The sequence below is a fragment of the Thunnus albacares genome, chromosome 24 (genome assembly GCF_914725855.1).
Source record: "Thunnus albacares chromosome 24, fThuAlb1.1, whole genome shotgun sequence".
Taxonomy (NCBI): domain Eukaryota; kingdom Metazoa; phylum Chordata; class Actinopteri; order Scombriformes; family Scombridae; genus Thunnus; species Thunnus albacares.
This window is the reverse complement of record NC_058129.1, coordinates 18,024,739-18,043,647: the sequence shown is the minus strand read 5'-3', so window position 1 is coordinate 18,043,647 and position 18,909 is coordinate 18,024,739. Positions and strand designations below refer to the sequence as shown.

Sequence of the window (18,909 nt, the reverse complement as noted above, 5' to 3'; positions counted from 1 at the left end):
TTTTCTTAATCTCTTCATATTATCTCAATATCTTAATCAATGAAAATATAACAAATACAATAAATTTTAAATAAAAGTTTCAAATTGTAATGGGGCAACAAATACGTTTTTTAACCCTCACAGCTGAGAATTTGTTCATTAGTGACCTTGGAAACAGCAGCTCGACAGAAGCACAAGGGTCCACTTATCTTCAAATTTGAGCTAAGCTTAAAATCTGTTATTCGGTACCGATTTAAATTTTTTAATCTTTTTTTTTTTTTACTCTCAGATGAGCCTCACAGGCAACATTTTGTGGATGGGTATGTGACGCATGTGCAAAAACATTAAAATTAATTAAGTGACTTTTTTTTTTTTTTTTGCTTGGTGGTACATCTCTAGCACACATTGCTGCTGATTGACATTTCAAACCCGTGACCTTTCAGTTTCAGGGTCACCGTGCCAACCAATCAGCATCACAGAAAACTACTCAAACCAAAACCACCTGACAATATTCAGTGCTCGATCACGAGTTCATCATGGCCTCAAACTCATCGATCCTCTGCCGGGTGTTGCCTCTCCGGATCTTCCTGTAGGACACAGTTTTGTACTTCGTTGTCTCTTCGCCGCCGTTCTTCTTGTCATCCGACTCTCCGTTCATCTTGGAGGAGTTTTCCTCCTCCTTCACTTCCGCCACAGGAGTTTCTTTAAGCTCCCCTTCCTCCTTCGACGGGGTCGGAGTGACATCTTTGCTTCCTTGTTCAGCGTCCATCAACGTCTCTTTCCCCTCCAAACTGCAACCTGAGGAGGAAAAATATCACCTGTGACTTTTTGTTTGACTAAAACACTTTTTAAAGCGTGGAAGAGATTTTTTTTGGCTCTGTGGAGTTTTTTTTTCCATCATCAGACATTTGCTTTTGGAAACTGTCTCATCTTTGTGGAATTTTAATTAGATTTTAATGAGTGAATCTCTCCGCCTGAATCTCCGCTCTGAGTTATTGTTTTGCAGCCAATCATAGCTGCAGTTACATAACATCCGCTCTACACTGCAAACTCTAAAACCAAACTTCCAGCAGGACATCTGACTTTTTACAGAACAAGTTATAATCGAGCCAAAGTAGAGAATTTTTTTTTGTTTTACACTTTAAAATCTCAAACTCATTTACGTTAACTAAACTCACATTCAGATCCATCTCAGAACTTATAATCATAAGTTTATGTCTTAAATAATAATAATAATAAACATAGCTAGAAACCAGGCCTAAAATTTTAAGGTGGCCTGATCACTCATTTTACCACTTTGTCCCTTAAAAGTTATATTTCTTTTTATGTGCATACTTGCAACAGTAAGTACTTTAAGGAAAAATAAAAAGGAAAATGACCCAGATTACATTTTTTGGTCATCAGGGAACGTTTTTAATGTGAAATGTTAATGCTGAACATATATGAGAACATTTGTTTGTGGAAACTAAAGCATGAATAATTTGTTTTATGGTTCTCTTTCGGCAACTGGAAATCACTTTGTGCTCATAGCTTTAAATGTGTTACACCAATAAAATTATAATTGTTATTATTATGGAGATGACATGATCTTGGAGGCTACGAGATGTGGCTGAAAGCTCTGGCAAATGTCTTGTAAATGCAATAAACTAAACCTAAAATGAATCATTTAATGCTCCTTTAAAGTTTTTGTTTACCCTGAGCTGAGACTCTCAGGCAAAATTCTGTTGATGGTTTTGTGCCACCACTTTGGCCAGTGGTTCCCAACCAGTGTAGAAGATAAGAAAAGACTAAATCCAGCTACACAAAATTTGTTTTTTTTTTCTTTAAATGTTGCCTTTTGTCTTGTGATTTATCCAAATAAACCAAAACTCACACACACATGAATCTATAATAAGTGTTTGCAACTGTCTAGGGGTCCCAAAAGCTCCTGGTTGACTGCATATTAACTGGTTTCAGTGGTTTAATTTGTTGGAAATGTATTAGAGTCTGTGCACCACTAAAGTCCAAACTGAAACGAGGCGTGTCCTGTGTTGAGGTCCTGTCTTATAGAGGCGACCCTGCATGAAAATCTAGCTTTTGATTATGTTTGATTATGTCAGTTTATGTTGTGTGAGGTGTGCTGGTGACACACAGAGAGCTTGTTTACTTCTTTTTCATTTATCCAAAACTGTGAACTTTTTCCAAACTTAAAAGGCGACTTAACAGCAGCTGAAAAAGATTTTAAAAAACTGAAAAAGTTCACCGTCAGGGTGTGTCAGTACACTGTGACGTCACACTCAGGTTACAGGTTTGCATATTTTAAAGAAACAACTTAATGTTTTTACAGTGTTTAGTGTTAAGAAAGGAAACGTCACCTGTCTGTAGTTCAGGTGTGATATCTTCACCTTGACGTCCAGTTCCAGGATCTGCTGTCAGCGTTTGAAAAAGAAGCTCCAGTTCCTCCAAACTCTGCGTTTCTTCTTCTGCTGAAAGCTCTCTCGGATGCAGACGAGCGTCGACAGAAGGGAGGTTTGTGTCTGTCGGAGGCTCGTGAGCAGCTGATTCTGCTTCCTCGCTGTCATTGTGGCTGCTCGGCGATGTGTGATAAACGTCCTGCTCGCTGAGGGTTTTGGCAGCGTGCTCTTGGTCCGCTTCACCTCCTGTCTCTGCACCGTCAACGCTCAGCTTTTCAGCCGATTCAGCATCTTGAAGAAGTGGTTTTGGGGAATCTGATTCCTCTTTGCAGTCTTTCTCTTCTTCTTTTTCGTCTTCACATCCTTTAATCTCCATCTTTACTTCATTTTCTTCTACCTCTTCTTCCTCTTTGCTCTCCTTTCTGTCCTCTCCTTCCTCATTTTCTTCCTCACTCTTCTCTGCTACCTGTTTTTCTTCTTCCTCTTTCACCTCTTCTTCCTCTGTCTCCACATCTTCTTCTTGTCTTTCATTGTCTAACCTTTCTTCCTCATCCTCAATTCCATCCTCCGTAATCTCCTCTTCTTCTTTTCTCATTTCCACTGTAACCTCCTTCTCATCCTCTTTAAACTCTTTCTCTTCATCTTTCTCAATCTCTAAATCTTCATCTGTCTTCTTCTTCTCCTTCGTCTCTACCTCCCTTTCTTCTTCTTCTTCTGCTATTTTCACCTCTATCTTTCTCTCTTCTACCTCATTTTCTTTAACCGTCTCAACTTCCTGCTGTTTTCCACCACCTCCCATTTCCACCTCTTCTTCTTCCTCCACCTCGCCTTCACCTTTTCCTTTCTCCTCTTCCTCTTTTTCTACCTCATGCACCTCTTCTTCTCTCTGTTTTTCTGTCGTCGTCTCCTCATTTGTATCTCTCCATTCTTCAACCTCTTCTGCTTCCTTTCCCTCCTCCTCCGTCGTCACTTTCTCTTCATCCTCTGCTTCTTGAACACTTTCGTCTGACTCCCTCTTCTCCTCCGTCTCTACCTCCTTATCTTCATCACTCTTTTCCTCCTTCTTTAGACTATTTGATTCATCCTCTATTTCCGCCTCTTCCTTCTCCTCTTCTTCCTCATTTTTTTGATCCATCTCAACCTCCTGCTTTTCTTTTCCTCCCTCCGTCTCCTCTCCTTTCTCGTCCTCTGCCTCCTTTTCTTTCTCCTCTTTCTGTTTTTCAATCTTTTCCTCCTCCTCATTGTCTTTGTCTCCCCTTTCATCTTCCTCCTCCTCTCCAGTTTCTGTTTTCTTTTCTTCAGTCTTTTCAGCTTCATCCTCTTCCATGTTTTTTGTCCTCTCTTCCTCCTCTTCCTCTCCTTCATCATCTTTCACCACATTTTCTCCTCCTCGCAAATCCTCCTCCTCTCGTTTTCCGCTTTTACTCTCATTTTCATCTTTCCGTTCTTGAACTTGTTGATCCTCTGCTTCCCTTTCCACCTCCTCCATCATCACTTTTTTTTCATCATCTGTCTCCGTCTCTACCGCCTTTTCTTCTTCTTCGCTCTTTTCCTCCTCTCTTTGAGTCTTTGCTTCGTCGTCTATTTTCTCCTCTTCCTTCTCTTCCTCTCCCTCATTTTCTTTCTTCTCCGTCTCAACCTCCTGCTTTTCTTCTCTTTCCTCTGTCTCCTTTTCATCCTCCATCATTTCTACTTCATGCACCTCTTCCTCTTTCTGTTTTTCAATCTTTGCCTCCCCCTCATTGTCGCTGTGGCGCCCTTCATCTTCCTCCAACTCCTCCTTTACGCTTTCTGTTTCCTTTTCTTCAATCTTCACAGCTTTGTCCTCCTCCATGTTTGTCCTCTCTTCCTCCGTTTCAACATTTCCATCATCTTTCTCCACTTTTTCCCCGTCCTCTCGTTTTCCACCTTCGCTCTCACTATTTTCTTTCCATTCTTGAACTTGTTGATCCTCCGCTTCCTTTTCCATCTCTTCCATCATCACTTCTGCTTCATCGTCTGCTTTTTGAACACTTTTCTCCATCTCCTCCTCCTCCTCCTCCTCACCTGATGGAGTCCCTTCAGTGTTATCAGGACTTTTAACAAACCCATCCTCTCTTTTGCTTTCAGACAAAATCGGCGCCATCGTGTCCTCCAGTGACAGAATATCTCCAAACAGCCCGACTGCCTGAATAACCCGAGACATGATCGAGTTCTCCTCCAGGTCCAGACTGTCCAGCATGTCTGCAGTCGTCCACCAGCTGGCCATCATGTGACAAGACGAAGGCAAACTGCTCTTTCACTGCTCAGTTTGTTTAACGTGTAAGAAAGAGAGAAAAAGAAACACTGAAAAAGAAAACCTGCACTCAAACCACTTGTTATGAAAGCATTCACACTCACTCAGAGAGGATTTAATTTGTGCTGCTTGGCAGAAACCCCCCCCCCCCCCAACACGTCACTCTACAATCCGCAGTCCGGTGACTCGAAGGCCACGTTTTCAGCCTCATGCTTCATGACTGTTGTTTGTAATACTTTAATCTCTCAGGTGTGATTTCTCTTTCTGCTTCACTTCAACGCTCCACCCAAGTTTTACTCATTTCTACTGAGATATATATTGTCCCACCACCTGCATATCTGTGTCATTTAAAGACTTTTAAAACATGCTGAGCTCATGTAAAGTCTGCAAGGACGTCAGATGCTGAATACTGGTGTATTTTTTTTAAGGAGTAATGAAAATGTAAGGGGCAACAAAAAAAGCAAAAATACACTTAACTGTCCCGTCGTGCCTTAATAACGGTTTTATTTTGTCAGACATGCTTGACAGAGGTGTTGATTCAGCTTAACTCTTATTTTGAAGGCTGTAGTTTGTGCTGCTAATGATCTTGATTAATCGATTAGCTGTTTGGTCAGAAAATGGTGAAAAATGTTTATTCAGTGTTTCGTCCACAACACAAAGACATTCAGTTTACTGTCATAAAGGACTAAAGAAACCAGAAAATATTCACGTTTGAGAAGCTGGAACCAGAGAAAAAAAAAGACTTAAAATGATGAATCGATCATCAGAATAGCTGGCGATTAATTTAATAGTTTGATTATCGATTAATCGATCAATCATTGCAGCTAATGATGCACTGAGAGGTGTTTTTCCATCATCACTGATATAAATTGCGAGGATGAAAAATTAGAAACACCTGTCAGTATAAAAGAATTCATTCACCAGCAAAAACTGCAGCTTCAAAAATGAGCATAAAGTTGAATTAACCTTTACAAAATAAGTCCTATGATATTCTAATATCATACACTGACAACTGACAAAAAACAACGCTGTAGGATTGTGGAAAGTTGAGGCCATGAGATCAAGAAACCTTCAATCAGAACCAAAAAGAACATTTTTCATATTTAATTATTCAGTTAATTGTCCAATTATATTTTCTATAAAATTTAATTACGTGCACGAAGGTCTGAATGCTGTTTCAAAGCCTTCTCCAGGAAAAAACCTTTGGTGGAAAAATACTAAATAATTTATTACCCACTATGACCTCAATAATAAACATAAAGTAGAATTATCACCTTTCTGACAATGTCAACAAAAACTAAAAAAGTAGAAGCTTCATAAAAGTAGAATTTATGTTGAGCTGTTGTATTTGGACTGCAGGTGTTCCTAATAAAGTGCTCTCTGAGTGTATAACTGCATTACGATCAACATTCCCTGAGCGGTTTATCCAACTGTGGTATGTAAAGCTTCACAATAAGCTGTAATGTGTGTTAAAGTCTCACATGTGTTTGCATTATGTCACCGTTTCCCATCCTCGCTGCTGTACACAGCCAACACTCAAATCAGAGTTACACATTTAAGTGCTAAATTTAAATAAATACAAGTGATCTTTGAAGGACAAAATGATAAATAGTTTGCAAAATGAAAAATAAACGACAGAAACTTCATAATTCTTCATTTTCTTCCTTTTACAGCATTTGCACCATTTCTTTTTTTACTAACTCAGATCTCTTTTACTGCACTTTAATATACATTTATGCACTACACACTTGAGATTTTTTATGCTTTTGTTTCCTTTTTTTTTTTTATAATTTATTTATTTATTTTTATTATTTCCTGGTCTCATTCTGCTGTATGAGACAATTAAATACACTTGAACTTGAAATTTCAGATAATTTTAATAATCTTTTGAATCATACAATTATTACGGTATTTTTCCCTCATCTGTTGGAGCAATCAGGAGTTATCAGAGAATCATAAAACTTCCTTATTTTTTTGAAAATGTCCCTCAGATTTATAAAAAATCTCAAAATATTCACAGCACTTCCCCTATGTGTCCACTAGATGGTGCTATAACACTTAGATTTGATCTCAATGGCTTACTGTTGTTCCTAAAAACAAACAGCCATCTAAATTTACTCCCAAGTCTTTCACAATCAGTAAACCAAAACAAATTAGGACTCTTCCAGGAATTACTCCTCTCTTATTATACAAGAAAACAATAATAGGAACTGTGTCCTAAAATTCTCAAAAATTACCCACATTAAAAGCAGACTCTTCCCCATTAAGCCTGCAGCTGTCTGTTAAAATAAAAAACAAGAAAATGAACCACAAATTATAATTTATCAGAAGATTTATTGCAACAATAAAATAATTAATCTTTTATGAAAATATGCAATGAATAAATGTGTTTTATAAGCAGTTTTACATTCAACGATTGTGCAACTACAATGTTAATTTAGAGATAAACTGTTCATAAATATAGTCGTTATTAACAATACAAGTGATAAACGTGAATCCTTTTTAGATTTCGATGCATGACAAGAAAGGCAAAAGTGCTTTTTTTTTCCCCAAACACATCACAAGTGATATCTACTTTCACAAAATCACTAACAGCACAGTTATTCCAGTGTTTCTCGATCAGTAGAGCATAACAAAAGTCCTTAATCAAATTCACAACACTTTATGTTTCCTCAAGATTTTAGGAGTTTTGCTGACAATAATTCATTTATGAAACGTTTTGGGAAACAAAACTCTTCAAATGTCAAAGAGCTGCTACTTCAGAAAGCATAATTATTCCCTCTTATTGTATTTTCTTGTGTTAAAAAGGATTTGGCACCTCCTAAATCAGTAGATTTCCTCTAAGATTCACTTCTACTCTGTGACTTTGTTTCTTGCTGCACCTTCCAGGCGGAGAGCACCTCGTCGTCTTCGGCCTCGGCGGCGGCCCGAGCTCTTGCCCTCTGCCTGGTTTGGGCGATGAAGGCAGCAATGTCATCCTCCTCCTCGTCATTGGTGTCCTCCCTCCTGCTGCTCCTCCCCTCCGTGTCATTGCTTTCATATCGTGAATGATGGGTGAATTTTCTCTTGGTGGAGAAGTCGTGGTAGCTCTCCGTACCCTCGTCGCTCTCGTCGTAAGCGCCATATGACCTTCCCGCTCGGCTGTAGCTTTGGGATTGTGTGAACCCGTTGCAGGAAGTGTCCTCACTTGATAGATCATTGTGCAATCTTGATCTGTATCTGGAGGTGACGCCGTACCTCTCCTCGTCCTCTTCATCGGCAGCGTAGGACGCTCTGCGGCTGGAGAAGTCGAATTCAGAAGCAGAGGCGTCGAGATCGTCGTAGGGGTCCTCTTCTGGGATTGCTTCCGATCCGGAGGCTGGTTTCCTCGGTGGAGGCCTGACGCTTTTCAGCCAGTCGTCGATGCTGGTGTTCTTATCTTTCTCCAGCGCTGGGTTGAGATTCAGACACCCAGAGAGGCCGAAAGTCCTCACAGGTTTCTCCTTTTTCTTTGCCTCCTCAAGAAACTCCTCCTCTTTCATCTTTCTCTCCTCCTCCTCGTCTTCGTCCTCCTTCGGTTTCTTCTTCTTGTAGAGAGTGCTGCGCTTGTTGTCCTCCAGGATCTTCTTCTTTTCATAGGTTGCCATCTTGCCCCTCATCTCGGACTTGATCTCCTTGTCCATGGCATCCAGTTTGCTCAGGTTGACTTGGTCCTGGAAGAGGCTGAAAAGAGGGACGCTGGTGGTGGTGATTTTCTTCTTGGAGCCCAGGCTGGAGCCCAGTGTGGAGCCAAGTGTGGAGCCAAGTGTGGAGCCCAGCGCCGAGCCTCTTCCAGTGAGGCCAGAGATGCTGCTGGACCCGCCACCTGAGAGGACCGACGCCGCCCTGCCTTGACCCTGTGACAGAGCGCTGGAGTAGGAAGCGCCGCTCAACATTGATGCTTTGTCATCGTCTATGCCCCGGCCAGAAATCACGCTTGATGCACCGCCGAAGCTAAGCTCCGATCCCGCACGTGATGGAGGAGGCAGGCTCATCTCACTCTGCTTCTGTTTGATGGTTTCAGAGACGACGTTAGCGATCCAGTTTTGGATGCTGGCCAGATTGACCATTGGCTCACCTCCAGGGCCCTGTGCAGTTGGAACTGGGAGGATGGGAGGGACTGGTGTCAGTGGATTAACTGGGGCAGCAGATTGTGCAGATCTCGTGCTGCGAGCCTGCGAAACTGAAGATATGACAGATGACCTGCCGCTGAGCATCGACATGTTGTCATCGTTGGCGACGCTTGGCGGACCCATGACTCCGGCTCCGGCCCAGAAGGCTGAGAGCGGTATCGTCCCTCCGCTGACGCAGCTCTCGTTCTCCCAGCCACACATGGACTGACTCTCTTCTAGATTCTTCTTTGCACGCTCCAGAATCTCCTCACGCCTCTGCCTCCGTTTGACCGTCGCAGAGTCTTCACCCCGACTCATCTCCAAAATCTCATCCGTGTTCTCCTCCCCGTATCGCTTCTGCTGCCTCAGCTTCCATGCCTGATAGGCCGTCAGGTTGACCTCTTGGAAGGATGGCGTCTTGGCTTCTTCCTCGCCGTCACCGTCGCCGACTGAACTTTTCTCTCCGTCCTCCCGATCTTTCTTGTTCCAGCCAAACTGGATCCTCTTGATGCGCCAGCGCTCCAAAGGCGTCATCTTCTCCTTGTTCCTCTGGCAAAAGTTGTACATGGAGCTGGTGTCGGAGAGGAGGCTTTCCACATCATCATTAATCTTCTTCTTTCCTCCTTCTCCTTCTTCTGTAGCGGTGCTCTCGCTACCTTCGTCGTCTTCTTTCTTGCGATAGCGAGCGGCGGCTTGTTCCTCAATCTCCTTCAGCCTCTGTTTCCAAAGATCGGAGTAACTTGTGCAACTGGAGGTGGACATCGCGTCGGAGGGAGGACGTCTGTTGCGACGCTTCACCCGCTCCTTCACAGCTCGTACATCCTCGCTGGTGACGCTGTCCACGTCAGCATCTCCACCTCCTCCGGGCTTCCTTGGTCGGCCCCCGGCAAGAGATTCCCCATCTTCCCCGTCGCTGTTCAACTGCGCCTCCCACCACTCGTCACTCTGGTACACCTCGTTTCTCCGCTGCCACTCGCGGATCATGCTGCCCAAACCATCGTCATCGTCTCCGTCTTCGCCACCCTCCTGCTCAGGGAGAACAAGCTTTTCTTGAACGCCGGTTGATGCCTGGTTGTCCAGCCCGTTCTGCGCTCCGATCAATCCACTCCTGAGCGCTGCAGCAGCTGCAGAAGAGGCGACGCTGCTCATCACGCTGGCTCCGTCCTCCTCCTCCTCCATCATGATGGACTGCGCTTTCACCTCGATCATGCTCTCGTCTTCCTCTTTATCTGTATCATCATCATCATCATCATAATCATCCCCGCCCTCGCCAAAGATGCGAGCACGTGTGCGAGCGTCGATGACAGAACACTGGCTGAGTGTTTCGTCATCGTCGTCGCGTTCCTCCATCAGGTTCTCGTTCAACTCTCGCAGCTGCTTCAGGAAGCCCTCGTTGGGGTTGATGGCACGTTTTTTCCTCATGGAGGTCAGGGCCTCCATGATGGACATGTGCTGGAAGATCATCAGGTAGGACGCCACCAGGACAGCAGAGCGACTGACGCCCATCATGGAAACCACAAGAACTTTCCCTGTGAACAAACAAGAAAGCAATTATAGTCTGATACTGGATTTCTGAGGCCAATAATTGAGAGTTTGTTATGTCAAGACATATACTGGGACATCTGTCTTCACATTGCTTGGCACTTATATGCTGTAACTGATATATGTGTGACAAGCTTATATTAGTTAAACCTACAATAACAGACTTTTTTGTCCACTTGGAGGCAGCGGAAACAAGTTGTGGACACTTTTAAGTTGATATATTGAACTTGTTAGCAAACACATCACATGTAGGTGCACAAGTATTGGAAATTAACAATCATTATTTATTTACATATAAAGAATATCAAAGTTATCAAAGAACAAAATCATAGATTTATTGGCCAGAATCTAACTGTAAAATATTCCATGTATGGAAAGCAAACGAAGTGTCAGCAAAAGTTGAAAATAAAATAGATGTTTGATGCAGATTTTATCATTTCATTAGTGAATTAATCAAATGATTTTCTGATAAGGAAACAATTAAAAATTGTTTATACTTGTGCTGGCAGTGAAAGTGTTATTGTTCAAAGCATTTCATGATACAAGGCAATGAGAACTACAATTGTTGCTGCAGACGTCATGAGGCAACACTTTGTGAATCAGCTGCAGTTGCGATGAATGGAGACAGTCAACACTGCGAGTGTAACATGCTCCTCTTCCAGGAACTCTGTGTGGTCCATAACACATTTCTTAGAAACTGGGAAGTTTTGTAAGTTGACATTTCAGGTCAGCTGTTCTCTTTTATCTTTCACTGCATCGCTGGTGACCCCACCCAGGGACATACAGATGAAAAAAAATTGCTTTTAGCTACATCTGGTGAAATAAGTGCATTGTGTATTGTTCTTGTTAAATAAAATAACAAAAAGAAAATAAATTTCATGTGATCTGTGGAGCAGAAACATCACATAGTTGGTGACAAAATTCACCATTCACAAACTAAAAAAAAAAAATCTCATGGTTCACGACTTTAATCGGCTGAATTGTCTTTTCTTAACGATAATAAATATTTTATAATCGTCATGGGCAAATAAAAAATGGAGACAAACAAACCACATCTCACCTTTGTGCGTCAGCAGAGCTTCATCCAAGAATTCGGCGGTGGGCCTGAAGTGCACCGAGATGTCGGAGTCGGGGAAGTCGTCCACCTCGATGCCCATGTACTGGATGTTCATGCCTGCGTAGAAAGACTCCCCTGTGTAGACCCCTGTGCCGTGGGCGGTGTTGAGGATGTGGGTGATTCCCATTCGCTTCAGACGAGCCTTGTTGACCGCAACAGATCTGAAGAAGAAGAAGAAAAGTCACGTCTTATTATTGTGCATGAAATTAGACATCCAAACTTTAACTTTAAGAGACAGCGCAGCAGGGATATCACTGAGCTCGCCAGTTCATTTTTGACCTTAAGATCCACCCGTCTGCCTCGTTCTGGAGCTTTCAACCAAAACACTGCAAACTTTACATTTTTCTGAGCACTTTTTATCAGCTTAATCTGCACAGAACAAGTGAGCAAATTCCAACCACTGATGAAGACCATGTGATTCCACTGAACGCTTCAGAAAAAGCTAATAAGTGGACCTTGAGTTCAGATTGTTTTTCAAGATCTGCACTTCCATAAACACCAACCACTGTTGAAGACCATGTGGTGAGTTTGAAAGTTGGGAACAAGCTAGTAAGTGGGCCTTGAGTTGAGATTGTTTTGTCAAACTGCAGTTACAGTCAAAAGTACATTTTCAAGCTCAACTTTGAATCCAACATGAACAAGAAGTCCCAAAAAGTGAAGATCTATCCACTGATGAAGACCGTGTGATTCGTTAGAATGTTGGGAACAAGCTAGTAAGTGGACCTTGAGTTGAGATTACTTTGTCAAACCAGGAGGGGTGAGATTGTTCGACCGCCTGGGATGATATATTTAGTTTATATTTCACCTGTTCGTAAAGCTCAAAGTCATTTTTAAAGAAACTCTGATTTCAGCAAGAAAAACTGATCAGATTTTTAATTAAATTTGTTTTTTGTTAGAAAAATGTTAAATTGGATCTCACTGATTCCCCCAGATTTTGTCAGTAATTCCAGAGATGGGAGGAAACATGCAGAATCCTCTTTGTGACTGGATTTATGTGTGAATTATGGTCTTAAATTTGCACATAACATAACCTGCTGCACCACGTTTCACTGAAATCTCCCAGGTTCAAGGCACATTTCCATCCACCTGTTTTTATTCACAGTTTGTGTATAAGAAAATCTGAGTGGAAACACTGAAATTTAAAATAAAAATCTCTGAATATCGCAAAAATACCTCAAATTAATATATGAAACAGACAGAGACGCCATATTTCCATCATGTTTTGTACATTGTTTTTCACCGCTGCCACCAGCTGTTTATCTCAACAACCCAACTACTAATATTTGCATAAAGGCAGTGCATGGAAACACGCATTAATTACAATTTTCTCTTTGCAGATTTTCTGGAAATTTGGTAAAATTTTTCATTGTACCATCATGTATCTTTAGATTCTGTGATTTGATGTTCTCAGTTAAGTGAAGCATTAAGTCTCTGTGGGTTGAGAAAATTACATCTAAATGAGTCTGTTTTTCTTATTTTAGAGATATGTTTGTAATTCTGACAGTGATGTTTTACTCTTTCTCTTCCTCCCTGAGACTCACTTCTCGGCGATGAAGATGCTGGGCCACACCTCGTCCACGGGGTTGGAGGGGGCCTCCAGGCGGTCCTGCACCATGGCCCTCTGGATGTCCAGCACACAGGGGGTGTTGTAGGGGCTGCGGTCGTCGATCATGTCTCTGACGCGGTTGTACAAGTCTTCCACCATCAGCTGCTCGGCGGTTTCCAGCATGGACTCCGGGATGGACTCGGTGCGCACGCCACGAGGCGGCAGCTCTGAGGAGGGAAGACAATAAATTTGGTGCTTTGTAAACAATTCTGGTAGGTTGGAAAGGAGAAGAACACAGTTAATGATTGATTAACCTTTACTAAAGCCATTAATTAATGCTTATAAACTTTTAGACTCATCAGAAGGTGGTACCAAATGTATCTGCAAAGTCCCAAAATGTTTCATACCTGCCAAAACATCTTTACCAAAATCATTTTAAAATGTTCCCGTCCGTCTTAGTAACCTGAGAGCAGGATGGGGACCTTTTTTTGACTTTGCTTCTGTTTCTTTGGAAACGAGTCCCCACATGGCATGCATGCATTGATTATGAGTGCTCCATTAGCAAAGTAAAAACCATCTTTTCCAGATATTAAGTGCTGTGAAACAGACTGTCTGACAAACCGCTCATATTGCAACGTACAATTTCAACTCCTGGTGGGAATAAAACCTCTTCATGTCTCATACTTTCACTGTCATCCTTAAGGACAAACTGCATATAGATAAGTCTTGTAGGCATGCATATTCTACAAATACAGAAAGCAGACACCACAGCTGTATTCACCCCTGCAGATGAAACATGTATCATCCATTAAGCTGCCAAATGTAATGTAATGTCAGAAGAGAAATGTGATACAGGAGGCGCTCTGTGATGCGTCGTATCAACTAATTTCCTCAATCAGCGACAACGAAGACGTCTCGATCTCTCCGTCCGGTAATGAGCTGAAGGAATGAAATATGGATTCTCAGTAAATGAGGAGAATTATATGAAACTCAGAGCTCATTACTCCAAATGCTGTATTTGGATGAGAAGTGAAGAGCACTAAAGATAAGGCTGATTCTCATGAATAACTTAAAGGGGACATATTCTGCATATTTCCAGGTGTATATTTATATTTTTGGGCTTTACTGCAATATGTTTTGCTTGATTTACAGCTAAAAACTCCTTATTTATCTTATACTGGTCCTTTATGCAGCCCCTCAGTTCAGCCTCTGTCTGAAACAGGCCGTTTTAGCTCCTGATGGCCGTGCGAACAATCTGATGTCATAACGAGCAGGAAGTAACTTTGCAAACAAAGGATTTGGGCGCAGTTGAAGCCCTGAATTTTGACTCGCAGGCAGCATTTCTTCATATGTTCTCCTCAAGTTTTGGACCTTTGACCATGTTTGACATTCAACATCAGAACAGGATATAAATAACAGAAAATTATTATTAAATATATTAAATTAATCTTATTACCAAAATCTAATTTACACACAGTGAGCCCACACTGCCTGCCATCAACTAATCAGTTAATCAAATAATCATTTCAGCAGTGAAACTGAAAAACTTTTAGGTTTTTGACAGTTTGAAAAGCAGCCTGAAGACATGATTTTCACTTCTGGTAACTTCTGATGGACATTTCTCACTATTTTTATATTATTTGTTGACTTAAAATAATGAGAAGAACAATTAATCGCACTCTGGGATCTAATCTCAGACCATGTTTCTCTCTTTGGTTGATCACATGACTGTTTCTCGTGTCTCACCCTCGTTGATGATCTTCTTGGCGGCGATGGCTGATGAGAGGTGGATGGGCTCCATGAAGATGCTCGCAGCGTCGGAGCCGGAGATCATGGAGAACCTGGAGTCTGACACCATGGAGAAACTGGAGACAGAGAGAGAGAAGGTTTCAAGGTTTCATTGAAATTTACAGTTTGCAGTTGTTATATTGTGCAGATTTAACAGCTGAACACATTGTTGGAAAGTTCTTCCCAACACTGTTTGAAAGTTCCCACTAATGTTTTGCACCAGGCAGAGAACAAATCACCACCTCTGGATCCAGCAAATAGCCGCAGACCGTCACACTTCCTGTACACACATGTTCAATTAAAGTTGGGAGACCTGCAGGAACTGTTTGCATCAACTTTCAAGACTTAAATTACTTCCATCGCTGCAGAAAAGCTGTAAGTTATTAACACAGAACTTGATTATAACTCTGAAATTAACACTTTTTCAGTTTTTGGTAACCTAAATGGTTTTTTTTACCACTCACCTTTGTACCCTTTAAGATTATTTACTAGACTTGAGCTGCTTAAATTTAAATAAAAACTAGAAAAATTGGGATGTTCTAAAACTTCTGTCTGCTAGTGTATGAACAGAAATGTGTCATACACAAAAATGCTTAAAATCACATCACTGATACTGGATTATGTTTATAAAAATGCTTCTAAAACTGATCTTCTTCCTCTCAGTGTCATATTTAAACATATATATATATATATGTATATATATATATATATATATATATATATATACATATATACGACAGGCTCTGCAGATGGTCTTTATTACGCACTATGCTTGATACATGACGTCAATTTCATTTTCATTTTGGTGTGAACTCATCTTCAAATGCCTTCATTTTAATTATCCTTGTTGCTTAATTCAATAATCCTCTTCATGCTCCACTTTGTCTGTAAAGTTCCATGTTTGTTTTCTGTCTTCATTCGGCTTCTTTAAACATGTTTCCTCAGCGATTCATCACTGACTGATACTTTATCATGTTAGTGTCTGTGCTGAGGTTGTAACTCTTCTGTTTTTGTTATTTGTTTTTTATTTACTGATGTAATAAATTTACAACAAATAGAATAAATTTTCATCACAAATCAAAAAACCACCAGTAACAAGTTGATGACTTTCATTCTAAAAATCTTCTTAGAAATAGGCGTTTGCCTGAATTTTCTTTTTTTTACTTTATTGCAAATTTCTGATCAATTGCACCCCATAATTATTGAATCCTTAAAATGTTGTAATTATTTGTTTGTACAAATTTGCACAAATAGAAAAGAATAGAGGTAGAAAAGTAAAACGATCACAAGTAAATGTCATTCTTTGTACTCTTGACAGCCAAATCTTTACATAAACAAAACATAGCAGCTTATTTCACTGCTTTGTATAATAACAATAACAATAATAATAATAATAATAATGATAATAATAAACAATGTTACAAAGTGTCTAATGTGGGAAAAACTATACTCTATAATTGAACAAAATATGTCAAATAAAAGAATGAAATAGAAAAAAATGACTAAAATAAAGACAAAAACAGCAAAATAAACAAATAAAACATGTTGGAACTGGAAAAATAATCTTATAATGCTTTAAAATAACGTTTTGAGAAGATATTTAAAGCCTCAAATGAAAGAAGAACTCAGACTGATGATTTCATGAGGCTGCAAAATCCTGTTTTTCTTTTCTTTATGACTGAAAATGTAAAAGTTTAAACTCCTGCAAGAAACAATCTAAAGAAAAGTCAGAAGATGTGGTGTGTTTGATGAAGACTGGATGAAATGTGGAATCCAGCGAAGCTTTAAAGACGCATAAATGTGCTTCACATATTCTTTCATGTTAAACCAACAGTTCTTTAAACAGGTCGTCTTCTACCTGGGAGACGGACAGCGGAGATAATGAGACTGGATTCCTCGGACGGTCTCCCCCTCCTCCTCCTCCTCCTCCTTTTCCTCCTCGTCTCCATTGGGAACCGTCTGATCCCTGCGCTCCCTGCTCTCATTGGTCGATGCCATGGCAACCGAGATCCTCGCCTCCTGTTAAGCAAAACTGGATCCGTCTATCCAACACACACACACGGGGAGAGAAACACTGATGAAGAGACGCTTTGATTCATGTTCATGTTTCAGGTTACAGGAAACAGCTCCGCATGTCTTCACGTCCTTTTTGACGGGAATTATTTGAAACGTTTTGACACCAAAATACTTTATTTTATACCTGTGAGTTTGAGGAATGTTAATAATAAGAGACAAGAACTCTGAATAAAATACAGCCTGAAACTAGCAAAGTTTCCTGATTTCCTCATTTTAAAAGAAGACAATCTTGATGCCAACTTTTAATATTTGACAGTTTTTGATATTTGATGATGCTCTGAACACATTTTGCTCCTCATCATCATGATAATATAGAAGCAAACAGGTGAAACTGTCCTTTAACTCTGTTATTCTTCTGAATAAAAGCTGCTGCAGCTGTCTCTGACTCTAGTGTTGGACGGTATTATGATACAAGCTGTGAGATGATTGTCTAGTGTCAGATTTTGCTGAAGGCCTGAACTGTTTATACTGTGTAAACACAACAGACATTTCTATTTAGCAAAGTTATAAATAGAGCTGAAACGATTGGTCGATTAATCTGCAACTATTTCATCACTGATTAGTCATTTAAGTCATTTTTTTAAGCAAAAAAATGCCAAATTTTTTACCAGTTTCATCTTTAAATATTGAAGATTTGCTGCTTTCTTGGTGTTTGTTCACATCTCCTTGAGCTGCAGGAAACAAATTTTCTGATATTTCTGACATGTTCTATTTCATATAGAAACTAAATAGACCAATTAATTGATTATAGAGCTCCAACGATGAGTCGATCAACAGAAAATGAGTCATTAACAATTCAACAAGTCACTTTTCAAGCATCAAATGCTCAACATTTGATGCTTCCAGGCTCTTAAAATTGAGAATTTGCAGCTTTTCTTGGTCTTATATTATTGTAAGTTGAATATTTTTTGAGTGTTTGTTGGACAAAACACGACACTGGATGATGTCACTTTGTGCTTTAAATTGTTTTCTGATGTTTGATAAAGCAAATGATTAATCCATGATGAGAATAATCTGCAGCTGTGGTTTGATGATAACACTTTAAGTCTTTACGAGCAGTTTATAATCATTTGACTCACTGTAATGACGTCATCAGCAGATTTAAGGACGTTTTAGAGTGTTTATTAATGTACAGCATGTGTCAGCAGTTATAAGCTCTCCTATGAAGTCATTATTACACAGCAGCCTCCACTTGTCGTTGTTGACAAATACATGAATACACACTTATATCCTCTTACATTATAGTGTGTTATTAACCATTTATTAACTCTTTATGTACTGATCGTTAATGCTTAATAGTGGTGCTCTGACCAACATGACAAATACTTCACATTTAACACCTTAATGTGCAGATAAACAGTGTTATAAACCATTTACTAACTGTTTATATGCTGCTTATACATGCTAAACAACCAGACTTAAAGAGGAGTTATCTTATATATAAACCTGGCAGTGCTTTCACAGCACACGTTTGCACCACAGCGTGATCTGTTCAGCTTAAAGACGGAAATAAATGTCATTTACACAGCAGGAAATATGAGAAATGATGAGGTCAGAGAGGGAAGAAAGACACTTTTATCTTCTGAATTCATGAGAAAAATGAGAAATGTATGAAGTTTTAAAAGCTGATGTTGCTGTGTATTTGTATGAATGTGTGTGTGTGCGTGTGTGTGTGTGTGTGGGTGATAACAGGCCTTCCAGCAGGTCTATTTATAACCGGAGAGACAGCTGCCTCAGAGGCTGACAGGCAGGCCGAAAGGCTGAGAGGCCGCAAAAAGTTTCACACTTATAAAGCAACAAAACAACAACACTGATCTGAGGTGAGAAAAGTCACAATAATAGAAAATCTGCCTCCTTGTTTCCTGCTGACAAACTTTATATGAAACATTATGTGTGTGTCTGTGTGTGTTTTCCTACCTCGCTGTTGAAGGTGGTGTGTGTCTGAAAGCTGGTGGCGGCCGGACTGACTCAGGGTCCTACAGTTAGAGTCCTCCCCCCTGTCCCCCCCCCCCCCCCCCCCCCCCCACAAACATGCAGGACACCCGACACCAGCCGGAGGTAAC

The 18,909-nt window shown here is 40.5% G+C and overlaps 3 protein-coding genes across 3 annotated transcripts in view; all 3 read right to left on the bottom strand.

The window, feature by feature from the left end:
- LOC122976244 overlaps positions 1 to 18,909 on the bottom strand; it is a 1,153,509-nt gene that overhangs the window by 194,135 nt on the left and 940,465 nt on the right. The gene's annotated exons all lie outside the window — the stretch shown is intronic.
- LOC122976280 (moesin-like) lies at positions 262 to 2,780 on the bottom strand. Its single transcript, XM_044344695.1, has 2 exons — positions 2,334 to 2,780; positions 262 to 777 (listed from the first exon to the last, which is right to left on the bottom strand). The coding sequence occupies exons 1-2, from the start codon at positions 2,746 to 2,748 to the stop codon at positions 503 to 505; spliced, it is 690 nt and encodes a 229-aa protein (XP_044200630.1). The 5' UTR covers positions 2,749 to 2,780; the 3' UTR covers positions 262 to 502.
- On the bottom strand, positions 6,962 to 18,841 carry dusp27 (dual specificity phosphatase 27). Its single transcript, XM_044344626.1, has 6 exons — positions 18,764 to 18,841; positions 16,629 to 16,812; positions 14,729 to 14,847; positions 12,978 to 13,209; positions 11,380 to 11,597; positions 6,962 to 10,306 (listed from the first exon to the last, which is right to left on the bottom strand). Exons 2-6 carry the CDS (start codon positions 16,766 to 16,768, stop codon positions 7,488 to 7,490), a joined length of 3,528 nt encoding a protein of 1,175 aa, XP_044200561.1. The 5' UTR covers positions 16,769 to 16,812; positions 18,764 to 18,841; the 3' UTR covers positions 6,962 to 7,487.